Genomic DNA, 16,765 nt, shown 5'->3' with positions numbered 1-16,765 from the left:
TGCTGGGATACACCCAAGGGTGCTGAGAGGACTGTCTCATGTTGTCTCATTTTTGTCCCAGCCTCAATGACTCTGTGACCTGTGGCTTCTCATTTTGCTCCATTCCCCTCGGTCCTATGACTACCTGACACCCTAACAAAAATCTCTCAGCAGCTTTCTTGTAGCCCCTTTCAGATTCTAGAAGGCCACAAGAAGGTCTCCTGAGAGCCTTCTCTTCTCCTAATTGCAAAATCCCAACTCTCTCAGCCTGTCTTCATAGCATAGCAGCTCCAGCCTTCTGACCATCCTCATGGCCCTTCACTGAACATCTCCTGGCACCTCCAGGTCTCTCCTGTAATAGAGGCTCTGGAACTGGACACAGTACTCCAGGTGGGGTCTCACCAGAGTGAAGTAGAGGAGGAGAATCACCTCCCTCGATCATTCTTTTGAAGGTAGAAAACACACAGGGCTGTACAAATGTGAACTTTTATTGTGATGCTGAGTTGTTTCTAGAAACAAACCAAACCAAACCAATCACTCTGTTTTATTGTGGAAATGGAATGGAGCAGAATGTGAATAAATCTGATGCACACCCCAGACACTGACAGGTTAAAAGCCAAAACCCAGTGTGTGTGTGTGAGTGTTTAATGAGTCCAGGTGCTGGTAGCAAACTGACTGTGTGTGACATCTCCTGTACTTGGAGACTGCATCTATATACACATTTACATGAGACTGAAAAGGCACTAGAGTTTCCCAAAGAAAGCAAATCAGCAATGCCAAACCAACCGTGGAGGCTGGGAGATGTGCTGGGAGGACAGCACTGAAAATCCCATGGGAAGCTAGAAACCAGTCTCCCACTGAATAGCCAGAGCGTTCAAAAGTCCAGCTCCCATTTCTACCTCCAAAGCTCCCTTAGTATTACTGGTCAGATGCTGATAAATGTATGTAAGTATGAGATTAATGAGTCTAGAAAGGGGATGTGCAGTGCTGCAGCAAGCGACACAGCAGTAAGCTTCTTAGGAAGCTGGAGAGCTTACTAGGAAATCTGGCACTCCTCTTTGTGCTGTCCTTAAAACTGTAGAAATAGATGGGTTGGTACAATAAGGGACTCTAAATCATTCCTGTGCGAGGAGGGCCCAAGAAATCTTGGACCCATAAGAGGGGGGCAATATGTTGTTGGAATAAAGAATAGAGAGGCCAAACCTGGTGGCCTTGAGTGAACTGTTCTAAGTGGGAGGTGTCCCTGCCCATGGCAAGAGGTTGGAACTGGATGAGCTTTGAGGTCCCTTCCAACCTAAACCAATCTATGCCCTCCCTATCAGCTGCTTGTTCTAGCATCACCTTTTCTGCCTTCCTCTGTCTGAAATGTTTCTGGCCTAAGAAAATAGGTTGGGTTTGTTTGGATGTTTGGGTTTTGTTAACTCTTGGGAAAAAAAATCTCCTGGAGAAACACAGAATTGTCAGGACTGGAAAGGACCTCAAGCATCAACTGAAGGAGCTGGAGCTGTTTAGTTTGAAACAAAGGCTGAGGGCACACCTCATGGCTGGCTGCAGCTACCCGAAAGGACATTGTGGAAAGGTTGGTGCTGGTCTCTGCTCACAGGGACTTAGTGAGAGAATAAGAGGGAATGGCCTCAAGCTGCCACTGAGTAGGTTTAAACTGGACACGAGGAAAAAATCTTTCACAGCAAGAGTGTTCAGGCCTTGGAATGGGCTGCCCAGGGAGGTGGTGGAGTCACCAACCCTAGATGTGTTTAAAGGTGGTTTGGATGTGATGCTTGGGGCTATGGTTTAGGGTGCACCTTTTAGAGTGGGGTTCTGGGTTGGACTTGGTGATCCTGAGGGCCCTTTCCAACTGGAATGGTTCTGATTCTGCGAATAAACAGACTCAAAGAGGGCTCCTGTGCTTCCCAGAGGCTTTGGTTAGCATTGGGGGTTTGTTCATTCGCTGATAAATATCCACTGCAAGCCAAGTTTTAAGAAGATAGCCAAAACAGCCTGGAAATATTTCCTTGATCAAGACAGCACAAGTCTGAAGCACTCCTAGGTGGAGCTGTCAGTGCAGTGCTGCAGTCACCAATAACCTTGCCAAAGTGTTTCTCGTGACTTGTGTTTTGTGTTTCTGCTTATTTCCAACCTCATCCTGCAGAGCTGCAAGAAGTGGCACATTCTTCTGCTTGCTGCTGTAGTGCTGAGTCTGCCGAGGTGTGCTCCAAGAACGAGGCTTCAGGGGCACAACATGGAGCATGCACCATTTTTATGTGTGTGTATATATATACACACACACACACACACATATATATGTATGTATGTGTATATATATGTGTGTGTGTGTGTGCAAGTGTTCATATGTGTGTATAGATGTGTGTGTCTATGTGTGTGAGGGTACATATGTGTGTATATATATGCGTGCGAGTGTACATATGTGTGTATATATATGTTTAAGTGTATATATATGTGTATATATGTGTGAGTGTACATATGTGTGTATATGTTTGTGTATATATATGTATGTTTAAGTGTACATACGTGTGTGTATATGTGTGTGAGTGTACATATGTGTGTCTATGAGTGTACATTTGTGTGTATATATGTGGTTTTAAGTGTACATATGTGTGTGTATATGTGTGTGTGAGTGTACATATGCGTGTATGTGTGTATATATATGTGTGTTTAAGTGTACATATGTGTGTCTATATGTGTTTTAAGTGTACATATGTGTATATATATGTTTTTAAGTGTACACATGTGTGTCTATATGTGTTTTAAGTGTACATATGTGTGTATATATGTTTTTAAGTGTACACATGTGTGTCTATATGTGTTTTAAGTGTACATATGTGTGTATATATGTTTTTAAGTGTACACATGTGTGTGTATATATGTGTTTTAAGTGTACATATGTGTGTATATATGTTTTTAAGTGTGCACATGTGTGTGTATATATGTGTTTTAAGTGTACATATGTGTGTATATGTGTATATATATGTATGTTTAAATGTACATATGTGTGTATATACATGTGCATGAGTGTACATATGTGTATATGCGTGTGTTTGAGTGTACATATGTGTGTGTATGTATATATGGCTGTGTATATATGTATATGTGTGTGTGTTTATATGTGTGTGTATATATATATGTATGTGTGTATATATATGTGTGTGTGAGTATATATATGTACATGTGTGTGTGTTTATATGTGTGTGTATATATATGTGTGTGTGTGTGAGTATATATGTGTACATGTGTGTGTTTATATGTGTGTATATATATATGTGTGTGTGTTTATATGTGTGTGTGTGTGTGAGTGTATATGTGTACATGTGTGTGTTTATATGTGTGTATATATATATGTGTGTGTGTTTATATGTGTGTGTGTGTGTGAGTGTATATGTGTACATGTGTGTGTGTGTGAGTGTATATATGTGTGTGTAGATACATATATATGTATATAAAAGCAACTGGCAATTGTAGTCACCTGTTAAATAGTTTCCAGTGGCCCGTGAGGCACAAGAAGGAACATAGCACAGCTTCAGGTAAGTATCAAAGTTGACTTTGTGTACCCTCTACTTCTGCTGAAGTGTGACACCTGCACAGTTATTTATGCCACAGATGAGTTTTGCAGCTAATCAAAAAACCAACTAAAGCCCATAATAACCCACCCAAACCTCAGTCTTCCAGTTAACCCCCCAGACAAGCCCCCCCAGACCTGCATCTTCCAGCTAGACCAATTGCCTGTTCTCTTTCTGCCAGCCTATGACTGTGACTTGGAACGCCCCGGTGCTGTGCGGCCGGGGGAGAGGCTGGCAGTTAGGAGAAGATGGACCAGTATATCAGATTGAAGAGGATGTATGCTCCCGGGAAGATGATCCTGGAGTACTTGTCGATGGCGTGGGTGTCGATGCGCATGCTGACGTACCGCTGGGCTTTCCTCCTGCCCGCGCCCCTCTCGCTGCCCAGCGCCAGCTGCACCATCAGCCGGTCCTGCTTGTCCCCGCTCTCAGACAGGTAGTGCCCCAGCTCGTTCACGTCCCCGTCGTTGTAGCTGCCGTCCAGCATCATGGCCCGCGGCTGGGGGAGGCTGCAGGCGCAGGGGATCTGTGGGCACAAGCGCAGGGTGGGTTGGGGGTTGTGGCCAGGTGGGCACAAGCGCAGGGTGGGTTGGGAGTTGTGGCCAGGTGGGCACAAGCACAGGGTGGGTTGGGGGTTGTGGCCAGGTGGGCACAGACAGCCGTTTTAGCATCCCCTTTGTCAGCCTGGAGGAGAGAAGGCTTCAAGAGCAGCGTGGCCAGCAGGGCAAGGGAGGGGATTCTGCCCCTTTAATCTGCACTCCTGAGACCCCACCTGGAGTATTGTGTGCAGGTCTGGAGCCCCCCAACACAGGAAGGACATGGAACTGTTTGAGCCAGTCCAGAGGAGGCCATCAAGATGCTGAGAGGGCTGCAGCAGCTCTGCTATGAGGACAGGCTGGGAGAGTTGGGGCTCTGCAGTCTGGAGAAGAGAAGGCTTCAAGGAGACCTTGGAGTGGCCTTCCAGTATCTGAAAGGAGCCTACAGGAGGGCTGGGGAGGGACTATTTAGAAGGTCTTGGAATGACAGGACAAGGAGTAATGGGTTTAAAGTGGCAGAGATGAAGTTTAAACTGGCTGTTAGGAAGAAGTTGTTTGCAGTTAGGGTGGTGAGACACTGGCACAGGTTGCCCAGGGAGGTTGTGGTTGCTGCCTACCTGGAGGTGTTCAAGGCCAGCTTGGATGAGGCCTTGAGTGACCTGTTCTAGTGGGAGGTGTCCCTGCCTGTGGCAGGGGATTGGAACTGGATGATCCTTGAGGTCCCTTCCAACATAAACCTTCCATCATAAAGGAGACTCCACAACCTCTCTGGGCAGCCTGTGCCAGAGCTTTGTCACCCTCACTGTAAAGAAGTTTCTCCTCATGTTGAGCTGAAACCTTCTCTGTTCCAGTTTGTATCCATTGCTCCTTGGCTTATTGCTGCTGACCACTGAAAAGAGCTTGGTCCCCTCCACTTGACACCCACCCCTCAGCTATTTGTACACATTGATCAGATCCCCTCTCAGCCTTGTCTTTTCCAGACTGAACAGCCCCAGGGCTCTCAATCTCTCTCCATAGGGGAGATGCTCAAGTCCCCAAATCATCTTCCTGGCTCTCCAGTGGACTCTCTCCAGCAGGTCTCTGTCTCTCTTGAACTGGTGCTCTCAAAACTGGACACAGCATCTTCAGGCTCTGAAGAAAGAGCAGTGGGCGTGGGGGTGGGTGGCCTAGCACATCTGCATAGCCCAGAGTGCCTCACTGCTCGAGTCTCTTTGCAGCTTCTGCATTCTCCCCAGGCAGCTGGGAGCAGCACACTCTGGCTGCAAATCTTGGACCCTTTGGAGACATAGTCTACACTTTTTCCCAGGGCAATAAAGCTGCACTGGAGCTGGGACACCTCACCTTGTCCCGCAGCTTCCTCTCCTTCCGCTCCTGCACCGTCGTCAGGTAATTGACTGCTGCATACTCCAGGACCGAGAGGAAGACGAAGACGAAGCTGACCCACAGGTAGATGTCCACTGCTTTGATGTAGGAGACGCGAGGCATGGAGGCGTTCACCCCGGTGATGATGGTGGACATGGTCAGCACAGTGGTTATCCCTGGCAATAGAGCAGCAGAGAGACCATAAGACACTTCCAGACCAGACTCTTCATCACAAGCACAACTGTTGCTACCGTGTCTTGATGGCTCTAAGTGCCTTGCACTGTGGTTCACATCTGGGCCATGGGCTTCACCACCTGAGGAGGGTGCAGGCAGCCCAAATTTCTCTGTCCAGTTCTGGGCCACTCAATTCAAGAGAGATGTTGAGGTGCTGGAATGTGTCCAGAGAAGGGCGACAAAGCTGGTGAGAGGCCTGGAAAACAAACCCTATGAGGAGAGGCTGAGGGAGCTGGGGGTGTTTAGCCTAGAGAAGAGGAGGCTCAGGGGTGACCTCATTGCTGTCTACAGCTACCTGAAGGGAGGCTGTAGCCAGGTGGGGGTTGGTCTCTTCTCCCAGGCACCCAGCAACAGAAGAAGGGGACACAGCCTCAAGTTGTGCCAGGGGAAAGTCTAGGCTGGATGTTAGGAGGAAGTTGTTGGCAGAGAGAGTGATTGGCATTGGAATGGGCTGCCCAGGGAGGTGGTGGAGTCACTGTCCCTGGAGATGTTGAAGCAAAGCCTGGATGAGGCACTTAGTGCCATGGTCTGGTTGCTTGGCCAGGGCTGGGTGCTAGGTTGGACTGGCTGAGCTTGGAGAATTCTATGATTCCATGATTCTGGATGAGGCCTTGAGCAACCTATTCTAGTGGGAGGTGTCCCTGCCTATGGCAGGGGTTTGGAACTGAATGATCTTTGATGTCCCTTCCAACATAAACCATTCCATGATTCTGCTCACTATGAAGCTGGTCTTACCTAAGGGGACTCTGGCAGGGACTGCTCGGCGATCGATCCAGAAGGACACCCAGGAGAGCATGACCATGAGGGTGGCAGGGAAGTAGGTTTGGAGCAAGAAGAAGAAGATGTGTCGGCGTAAGGTGAAGTTGATGTAGAGGCGATTGTACCACCCTGTGTAAGAGAGGGAGGGAAAAAGAGGAGTCACACCTTGAGTACTGCGTCCAGCTCTGGACCCCTCAGTTTAAGAAAGATGTTGAAGTGCTGAACGTGTCCAGACAAGGGCACCAAGGCTGGTGAGGGGGCTGGAGAACAGCCCTGTGAAGGGCACCTGAGGGAACTGGAGGTGTTTAGGCTGGAGAAGAGGAGGCTCAGGGCATAGAATCATAGAATCAACCAGATTGGAAGAGACCTCCAAGATCATCCAGTCCAACCTAGCACCCAGCCCTATCCAATCAACCAGACCATGGCACTAAGTGCCTCATCCAGGCTTTGCTTCAACACCTCCAGGGACAGTGACTTCACCACCTCCCTGGGCAGCCCATTCCAATGCCAATCACTCTCTCTGCCAACAACTTCCTCCTAACATCCAGCCTATACTTCCCCTGGCACATCTTGAGACTATGTTCCCTTGTTCTATTGCTGATTGCCTGGCAGAAGAGACCAACCTCACCTGGCTACAGCCTCCCTTCAGACAGACCTCATTGCTCTCTACAACTACATGAAAGGAGAGACAGAACAAGAGGACACAGTCTTAAGCTATGCCAGGGCAGGTTTAGATTGGATGTTAGGAGGAAGTTCTTCACAGCAGGAGTGATTGGCACTGGAATGGGCTGCCCAGGGATGTGGTGGAGTCACCATCCCTGGAAGTGTTTGAAAAGAGCCTGGATGTGGCACTTGGTGCCATGGTTTAGTTGATCAGATAATGCTGGGTGATAGGTTGGACTCAATGATCACGAAGTTCTTTTCCAGCCTGGTTAATTGTGTTATTCTGTGACTAACCAAGTCAAGCAGCTCCAAGGAAACAACTATCCAAGCAGTTCTCATCAGCATACCTTCCAGACAAGTGAATGCAGTCAGAGGAACTCATGTGCGGGTGTGGTGTGATCATGCAGAGGGAGCATCCTTCCACATCACACCACCACCAAGGCAGAAGTCTGTGACAAGGACAGCAGCCTCAGCACGGCACAGGGGCAGGTCTGACAGGCCACAGGGAGACCCCCCAATGGATAATGCTCTATGGTCAGGGTCCAGAGAGACAGTAAGCACCCATTCCTGCCCCAGCCCACTCTGGCAGGCACTGCAGTACCCACCTGTGCTGCTGTAAAAGGCGAGCTTTGTGGTGGTGTGGAACTCCTGGATCAGGAACTGGGACAGCGATATCCTCTCGTCTGTTTTTAGGGAATCATTCCCATTCTTCCAGTAGAGCATGAGGTCATCTTCAGTGTAGGCATCTAGGGAAGCAGAGCGAACCTTGGTGTGGTGCACTGAGCCAGCTGCTCTCATGCATAGCCCAGAGTGTGCCCACACATCCTCCAGGCTGCCCATGAGGTTCCAGGTACCAACACCTAGCTGAGAACAACGCCAGTGGTGGGTATGGTTGTGGCAAGAAGTGGACTCATTGCCACAGCCCTCGGGCCTGATGCCTGCTGTACTCTAAACCCTTCTGTTTCTCTAAGCATAGGAGCAGTCAGGATTGGAAGGGACCTCAAAGCTCATCCAGTTCCAAACCTCCCTCTAGAACAGGTTGCTCAAAGCCTCATCCAACCTGGCCTTGAACATCTCCAGGGAGACTGTGGAGCACAGAATCACCCAATGTGATCCAAAGATCACATCCAGGGTTGGTGACTCCACCACCTCCTTGGGCAGCTCATTCCAATGCCTGACCAGCCTAAAATCAAGACTGAGCAGCCATGTAAAGCCTGGTTTTGATGCTGACAGAGCAGATTTCCATTCAAAACCCAGAAAGGATCCATCCTCTTTATCTAGAACCCACAGAAACAAAGGAAAAGCTGTGGGTTAAACACATTGGTCCGCATCTGTTTGCCTCTATGACTCTACTGATACACACAAACACAGTTTGGGTGCCCACGAGGTGCCACCTTTGGCTCCACCACCCCTTTGCTTTACTTACAGCTTTCAATCTCCAGGGAACAAGTCTGTGTGTCCAGGGGGAAGCGACTAAAATCCATATTGCACATTGCTGTCACTGTAACTCTAGGGAGAGCAACAAATAAAACAGCTCCATCAACACCTGGGCTTCTGGTATGAGTGAAAAAATAGCAGCACTGTACAGCTGGGGCTTGTTAACCAAATAGCTGAGCAGCTACAGCCTGCTGGAAAAGGAACACCTTCCACCCAGCTAAAGCCACTCCCTGTCAGCTAAGCTGTTTCTCCTCAGCAATGAAAAAAAATCAAAGATGGCCAGAATGTTAGGACATGAGAAATGGCTGCTTGGTTGTGCTAGTATGAGCCTAGCTGGGAGGTTTTGGTGAGAAGAATTAGATGCTAGGCTGTGAAAAGGAAACAGTGGTGAGGGCTGCTGCACTCATAGGCTTGCTGAGATGGGTAAGAACACGAACACAGACACAGATAACAGAGTCTCTCTCTGTCTTTGGGGCTGCACTTCTCTCTCTCTAACCTGCTGTCTGTGTGACTAATCCTTGTGCTTCCTAACCCCCCTGGCTGACCCTCCAAACTCAACTTGAGCATAAGGCAAAGTCTGGGGTAAGGTAAAGGGGTGGGGAGAAAGTGGAAGGGTGGTTGGGAGCCCCTCCTGGGGACTCAGGCTTCTGGGAGGGCTGCTGTATTTCTGCATTACTTTTTCACTTGTATACTTCTGTGTCTGTTGTAAATACCCACCTGCACATTGTGCTAAGCTGTAAAGACAAAGCTTCATTCTTTAATTTTCAGATCAGCTGAGTTTAGTCTGGGTGATTTTCTTAAGTGTAACACCCAAACCATCCCACTGACCAGCTGTAGTCCACTGGAAGATAAACACCTTCCACCCAGCTAAAGCCATTTCTTCTCAGCAAATGAAAAAATTAAAGATGACCAGAAAGGACATGACAAATGGCTGCTGGGTGACAAAAGTACTGGAGGAATAAATGGCAAGGGCAGAGATGGAGCTTGGCAAGGGCAGAGATGGAGCTCCTGCCCTCTTTTTTTTTGGCTAGCATCTCTCTGCAGAGATCTCTGCTTTCGGTGGATGCTTTGCATGATGTAATCGTTGGCATTTATCAACGCCATCCTAGTGCCCCGTGAAGGGATGCAGGCAGTTTTCCCTGCCCGCCGTGAGCTTCCTGCTGCTGCCTGAGCAGCTGGTGAGGAGCCATGGCCAGCAGCCACCAGAGGGCGCACGCAGCGCCTCGCTGCTGCCCCTGCAGTGCTCTGCACGCCAGTCAGCGGCTCTGCTTCGCCCTGGTTTGGTTATCTCGCCTCTAATAGCATCATGTCCTGTTTGTACTGGAAGCGTCCATAAAGCTGGAGAGGAGAACCTCGGGAGGTTCAACAGGAACAAGTGCAGGGTTCTGCACCCTGGCCGGAACAGTCCTCACGATCAGTACAGACTGGGGAAGGAGGTGAGAGAAAGCAGCCCTGTGAAAAAGGACTTGGGGGTGCTGATGGACCAGAAGCTGGACAGGAGCAGGCAGTGTGAGCTTGCAGCCCAGAAGGCAAATCCCAGCCTGGGCTACATCCAAAGCAGCGCTGCCAGCAGAGCCAGAGAGGGGATCCTGACACTTTGCTCTGCTCTGCTGAGACCTCACCTGCAGTGCTGCATCCAGCTCTGGAGCCCTCAGCACAGGAAGGACATGGAGCTGATGGAGCAGGGCCAGAGGAGGGGCATAAAAATGCTCAGGGGCTTGGAGCAGCTCTGCTACAGAGACAGGCTGAGGGAGCTGGGGGTGTGCAGCCTGCAGAAGAGGAGGCTCCAGGGAGATCTCATAGCAGCCTGCCAGTGCCTGAAAGGGGGCTACAAGAAGGCTGCAGAGAGACTGTTTCCTGCAACAGACACTTCCTGGACTTGCACAGGGCCTCAGGTCCCTGCACATTCACTCTGGTTTTATGTTTTGGTTGGGTGTTTTTTCCAGTATGAAGTGGTGCAAAAACACAACACAGGAGTGAATTCAGCCTCTCACAGCTCTCCCTGATTGAATGCAGATTTACCTGAGGCTATAAAGTACCTTCCCATCTGGCTGGACCCGCAGCATGACGTTGTCTGTGGTAGTGTCATGGATGAAGGAACGCTTGGAATGGACAAAGAACATGTCTGGGACCCAGATCTTCTTCACCAGCCTGCCATCGAAGGTCATGCTCTGGTTGTTGGTGCTGGGGAAGGAGAGCCTCTCATCCTTCCAGTAGTGCCTCAGGTACAGCGTCATGGTGAAATCCTGCAGCAGACAGACTGGGTCACAACTCACACTCGTTACTCACTGGAGGGTGAGGGAGTGGTGGGGCAGAAAACCAGATCACAAGTTTGTCCCAGTTTCTCTCCAAGTGTCAGAACTCCACCATCCTTCTTTGGCTCTCTGATTAAAACCAAGTTTTGTGTTCACCCTCCCCATCTCTCATAGAATCAAGCAGGCTGGAAGAGACCTCCAAGCTCATCCAGTCCAACCTAGCACCCAGCCCTGTCCAGTCATAGAATCAACCAGGTTAGAAGAGACCTCCAAGCTCACCCAGTCCAACCTACACCCAGCCCTATCTAATCATAGAATCAACCAGGTTGGAAGAGACTTCCAAGCTCATCCAGTCCAACCTAGCATCCAGCCCTAGCCAATCAACCAGACCATGGCACTGCCTCCTCCAGTTGTTGTCTACGTATCAAGTATCCATGGGAAATCTCCTGCAGAAATCATACCTCACTTTCAGCAGCACTCTCCAGCAAATATCAAGACCAAAATCTGTACTTTGAGGGTGTTTGAAAGTTGACCATTTCCACATTATTAATTGCGTGGGAGGACATGAAGGACACAGACTCAGGAAGGAATTTCACCTGTAGGGAGCATTGGCATCAGTCCTGCGTGCCCCTGGGATCCTCCTTCAGCGTGAGTGTGAAGATAAAGGCAGCACTGACACAGCCTTGTGCCGGTTGGCAGCACACAGCAGGGTGATGCCACTGCCCACGTGCCAAGGGAGAATTCTCTGGCCATTTCTCCCCTCCAGGCTTAGCCTAGCTGCTCTGGAGAGCAGCATTTACCAGCCTGGACCAGTGTTGCTCTCAGGATGGCTACAGGACTTGTGGCTGGGAGCTAGCTGGCCCCTGCCCACCTCAGAACACAGCCAAAGTGACAATTTGCCTGCAGTGTATCAAAATGCCTTAAAACTCACAACACATTAATTCATGGAGTCAGTCAGGGTTGGGAGGGAGCACAAGGATCAGCCAGTTCAAACCCACTGCCATGGGCAGGGACACCTCACACTAGATCAGGCTGTCCAGAGCCTCAGCCAGCCTGGCCTTAAACACCTCCAGGGATGGGGCTTCACCCACCTCCTTGGGCAACCCATTCCAGGCTCTCAGCACCCTCATGCTAGAGAACTTCTTCCTAACATCCAGGCTGAATCTACCCATTTCCAGCTTTGTTCCATTCCCCCCAGTCCTATCACTAGCTGACAGACTAAAAACTCCCTCCTTAGCTTTCTTGTTGGCCCCCTTAAGATGCTGAAAGGTCACAACAAGGTCACCTCAGAGCCTTCTCCTCTCCAGCCCCAACTCCCCCAGTCTCTCTTCATAGCAGAGCAGCTCCAGCCCTCTGATCATCCTCGTGGCCCTTCTCTGCACACGTTTCATCCCTCCATATCCCTCTTGTAATTGCTCTCCCCAGAGCTTTTTAACATGTTAGCAGTTCTTAAACAAACCTAAACCACCCAGATCCCTTTGGAACAGTCTTGGCAGTGCTGTATCCTTTTACTCCAGGAGAAAAGGAAATGTCAGATTCCCTCCTTCTGCTTCAAGGGATGTGAAATGTTAGCATGAGGTCGATAGAACTAATCATTGGCAGATTCAGATCAAACCTGAATCTACCTCCTAGAGCCTGTGGAGTGTCTGTCCTTGGAGGTATTCAAGCCCCACGGACACAGGTCTGGGCAGCCTGCTCTAGCTGGCCCTGCTTTCAGCAGTGGTTTGGGAGAGATGTTCTCTACAAGTCCCATCTGACCTTCTGTGGCTCTTACCATGTCCACTTCAGAAATGCTGTCCAGACTTTCAACTTGGACATCCACTCCAACAGGAATTGCAGGGCCTGGGGTGGGTGGGGGGGGGAAAGAAACAACCAACAAAGTTAACCAAGTATAAAGCTGGCAAGACATAGTAACTCTCTGACCTTCATGTCTTAGAGATAAAAATGTAAGGTCAGTCAGAAAAAGAAGCAGCAGCAGAACGATTCCAAGTAGCAGCAATGGCAGTTCATAACAAAAGCCCTCTGATAATAATCCAAATCAGCAACGAGGCTGACCTGTGACTTCCTCCCTTTGTTGGGCCAGTCTCTGTGTGCCTCTTCCAAAGCTTAAAGACTTGGGTTTGGCTCTAGCACTCCAGTCGAGGGCTCACAAGACACATGCCCAGCAGCACATTCATGCTCCTGGAGAGCAGCTGTGACACAGCTGAGGGAATGTGGGAGAGCTACTTTCAATTTTCCCCTCCCTTCTGCTCCCCTCCCAGGCTGCTAACGTCCCCGAGAGCTACTCTGTGGATTTGGGTTTCACATTACCCAGTGCTCAGCTGACCTCCTGTAACAGCAATTTCAGTCTTTTTTCCTCCCTCCTGCAGGCTTTGCCTAACCCTCCCTCACCTACCTGTGGCAATTCCCCTCTCCTGCAGGCTTTGCCTAACCCTCCCTCACCTACCTGTGGCAATTCCCCCCTCCTGCAGGCTTTGCCTAACCCTCCCTCACCTACCTGTGGCAATTCCCCCCTCCTGCAGGCTTTGCCTAACCCTCCCTCACCTACCTGTGGCAATTCCCCCCTCCTGCAGGCTGTGCCTAACCCTCCCTCACCTACCTGTGGCAATTCCCCCCTCCTGCAGGCTTTGCCTAACCCTCCCTCACCTACCTGTGGCAATTCCCCCCTCCTGCAGGCTTTGCCTAACCCTCCCTCACCTACCTGTGGCAATTCCCCTCTCCTGCAGGCTTTGCCTAACCCTCCCTCACCTACCTGTGGCAATTCTCCTCTCCTGCAGGCTGTGCCTAACCCTCCCTCACCTACCTGTGGCAATTCCCCTCTCCTGCAGGCTGTGCCTAACCCTCCCTCACCTACCTGTGGCAATTCCCCTCTCCTGCAGGCTTTGCCTAACCCTCCCTCACCTACCTCTGGCCATGACCAGGCGGTAGATCCGCAGAGACAAGCGCTGCCTACCTTAGCAGACTGCTCCGAAACTGAAACCTCTTTAGGTTACTAGCCCCTGCTGGTATTTGGTGTAGTGAGCATTTAGCAACAAAAACCACCAAACCCAGACACCTTTTTTTTTCGGTGTGGGCTGTTTTTTTTCCCATCCGAGTTTCAAACGTTCCCCTGGATTTGAATGACCATCTGTCAGCCAGAGAGGGGGGATAAAGGACAGCCTCTCTAATTCCAGGGCTGAAAGGAAGCCTTTAACCCTTAACTCCATCTCCCTGCCACAAAACTCTGAGCAAGCATCAGCAAACAGAGGGGCAAATCATTTACTGCAGGGGCAAATTTACTGCAGGGGTAAATCATTTACTGCAGGAGCAGATTTACTGTAGGGGCAAATAATTTATGCAGGGGCAAATTTACTGCAGGGGTAAATAATTTACTCTAGGGGCATATTTACTGCAGGGGAAATAATTTACTGCAAGGGAAATCATTTACTGCAGGAGCAAATTTACTGCAGGGGCAAATAATTTATGCAGGGGCAAATTTACTGTAGGGGTAAATAATTTACTCTAGGGGCATATTTACTGCAGGGGAAATAATTTACTGCAAGGGAAATCATTTACTGCAGGAGCAAATTTACTGCAGGGGCAAATAATTTATGCAGGGGCAAATTTACTGTAGGGGTAAATAATTTACTGCAGGGGCAAATTTACTGCAGGGGTAAATAATTTACTCTAGGGGCACATTTACTGCAGGGGAAATAATTTACTGCAGGGGTAAATTTACTGCAGGGGCAAATAATTTATGCAGGGGCAAATTTACTGCAGGGGTAAATAATTTACTCTAGGGGCATATTTACTGCAGGGGAAATAATTTACTGCAGGGGAAATAATTTACTGCAGGGGCAAATAATTTATGCAGAGGCAAATTTACTGCAGGGGCAAATTTACTGCAGGGGTAAATAATTTACTCTAGGGGCATATTTACTGCAGGGGAAATCATTTACTGCAGGGGAAATCATTTGCTGCAGGAGCAAATTTACTGCAAGGGCAAATAATTCACTGCAAGGGTAAATAATTCACTGGAGGGGCAAAATAATGCACTGCAGGGGTGAATTTCCCAGTTTGTTGGAGTGCAAATCCAACCTCCAGCAGGTTGGAAAGGAGAGAAGCAGGGCCAGTGAGCATGGTGCATCTTTTGGCTGTTCACACAGGCCACCACGGTGAGCTGCAATCTTAGAGCCGTGTGTGTTTTGCGGACTCCTGTCAGGTTTAAGTGTCCCTGGAATGCTTGGAATGTTACACTGCCTGGAATGACATTTCCATGCCTTTGACTCTGCCATTTCCCTGCACCCTCAGCCCCCCCAAAGATGCCACGGGTTCAGAAGACGAAGTAACAAGGAGTCAGAGGCAGGGAGGGCTCTGCTCGCCAGCCTGCCTGTGCCGCGGGGCAAAGCAGCGCCGGTGCGAAGCGGAGCAGGGACAGCTGCGCTCGCTGCGTACCTCCGAAGCCTGGCCGCATGCTGAAGTCGTGGTCGTCTATTCGCAGCAGCTGCTCGGACTTTGTCAGGGGAGATTTGGTGATGTCAGGGCTTCGTTTCAGGATTGGGCTGAAGAGAGAAGCGCAGCCGTGAGCCCCCGAGCAGTGCCTGCGAGAGGTACCTGCCTGCTTGGCTCTGTTATCCCTGAGACCATTTACCCTTCCCAGGCTCACAGGGTGTTAGGGGTTGGAAGGGACCTCCAGAGGTCACCGAGTCCAACCCCCTGCCGGAGCAGGACCAGGGAATCTAGCGCAGGAGGCACAGGAACGCATCCAGACAGGGCTGACTGGAAAGGCTGCAGAGGAGACTCCACAATCCCTCTGGGCAGCCTGTGCCAGTGCTCTGGGACCCTGAGGAGACTCCACAACCTCTCTGGGCAGCCTGTGCCAGTGCTCTGGCACCCTGAAGAGACTCCACAGCCTCTCTGGGCAGCCTGTGCCAGTGCTCTGGCACCCTAAGGAGACTCCATAACCTCTCTGGGCAGCCTGTGCCAGTGCTCTGGCACCCTGAGGAGACCCCACAGCCTCTCTGGGCAGCCTGTGTCAGTGCTCTGGCACCCTAAGGAGACTCCACAGCCTCTCTGGGCAGCCTGTGTCAGTGCTCTGGCACCCTAAGGAGACTCCACAGCCTCTCTGGGCAGCCTGTGCCAGTGCTCTGGCACCCTGAGGAGACCCCACAGCCTCTCTGGGCAGCCTGTGCCAGTGCTCTGGCACCCTAAGGAGACTCCACAGCCTCTCTGGGCAGCCTGTGTCAGTGCTCTGGCACCCTAAGGAGACTCCACAGCCTCTCTGGGCAGCCTGTGCCAGTGCTCTGGCACCCTAAGGAGACTCTATAACCTCTCTGGGCAGCCTGTGCCAGTGCTCTGGCACCCTGAGGAGACCCCACAGCCTCTCTGGGCAGCCTGTGCCAGTGCTCTGGCACCCTGAGGAGACTCCACAGCCTCTCTGGGCAGCCTGTGTCAGTGCTCTGGCACCCTAAGGAGACTCCACAGCCTCTCTGGGCAGCCTGTGTCAGTGCTCTGGCACCCTGAGGAGACTCCACAGCCTCTCTGGGCAGCCTGTGTCAGTGCTCTGGCACCCTGAGGAGACTCCACAGCCTCTCTGGGCAGCCTGTGCCAGTGCTCTGGCACCCTAAGGAGACTCCATAACCTCTCTGGGCAGCCTGTGTCAGTGCTCTGGCACCCTGAGGAGACTCCACAGCCTCTCTGGGCAGCCTGTGCCAGTGCTCTGGCACCCTGAGGAGACTCCACAGCCTCTCTGGGCAGCCCATTGCAGTGCTGTCACCCTTACAGTAAGTTCTTGCTCATGTTGGGGTGGATCTTGCTGTGCTGTAGTTTACATCCATTGCCCTTGTCCTGTCACAGGGTGCAGCTGAGCAGAGTTTGTCCCTTCCCTCTTGACCCCCACCCCTCAGACACTTATAAAGGTTGATTAGGTCCCCTCTCAGTGTGCCCTTCACCAGACCAAGCAGCCCCAGGTCGCTCAGCCTCTCTT

The 16,765-nt window shown here is 50.6% G+C and overlaps 1 protein-coding gene across 1 annotated transcript in view; it reads right to left on the bottom strand.

Moving 5' to 3' along the window:
- Positions 1 to 449: 449 nt before the first annotated feature.
- The window catches only part of LOC135189292 (gamma-aminobutyric acid receptor subunit rho-1), a 29,000-nt gene continuing 12,684 nt past the window's right edge, over positions 450 to 16,765 (bottom strand). Inside the window, exons 3-10 of the mRNA XM_064169487.1 lie at positions 15,235 to 15,341; positions 12,575 to 12,642; positions 10,568 to 10,791; positions 8,535 to 8,617; positions 7,714 to 7,854; positions 6,422 to 6,574; positions 5,432 to 5,628; positions 450 to 4,080 (exon numbers count right to left, since the gene is read on the bottom strand). Coding sequence (XP_064025557.1) covers positions 3,793 to 4,080; positions 5,432 to 5,628; positions 6,422 to 6,574; positions 7,714 to 7,854; positions 8,535 to 8,617; positions 10,568 to 10,791; positions 12,575 to 12,642; positions 15,235 to 15,341 — 1,261 coding nt within the window. The 3' untranslated portion in view covers positions 450 to 3,792. The remainder of the gene's footprint in view (positions 4,081 to 5,431; positions 5,629 to 6,421; positions 6,575 to 7,713; positions 7,855 to 8,534; positions 8,618 to 10,567; positions 10,792 to 12,574; positions 12,643 to 15,234; positions 15,342 to 16,765) is intronic.

The sequence above is a fragment of the Pogoniulus pusillus genome, chromosome 31, assembly GCF_015220805.1.
Source record: "Pogoniulus pusillus isolate bPogPus1 chromosome 31, bPogPus1.pri, whole genome shotgun sequence".
Taxonomy (NCBI): domain Eukaryota; kingdom Metazoa; phylum Chordata; class Aves; order Piciformes; family Lybiidae; genus Pogoniulus; species Pogoniulus pusillus.
Note: the sequence above shows the minus strand (reverse complement) of the source record. Positions and strands in the feature narration are given on the sequence as shown.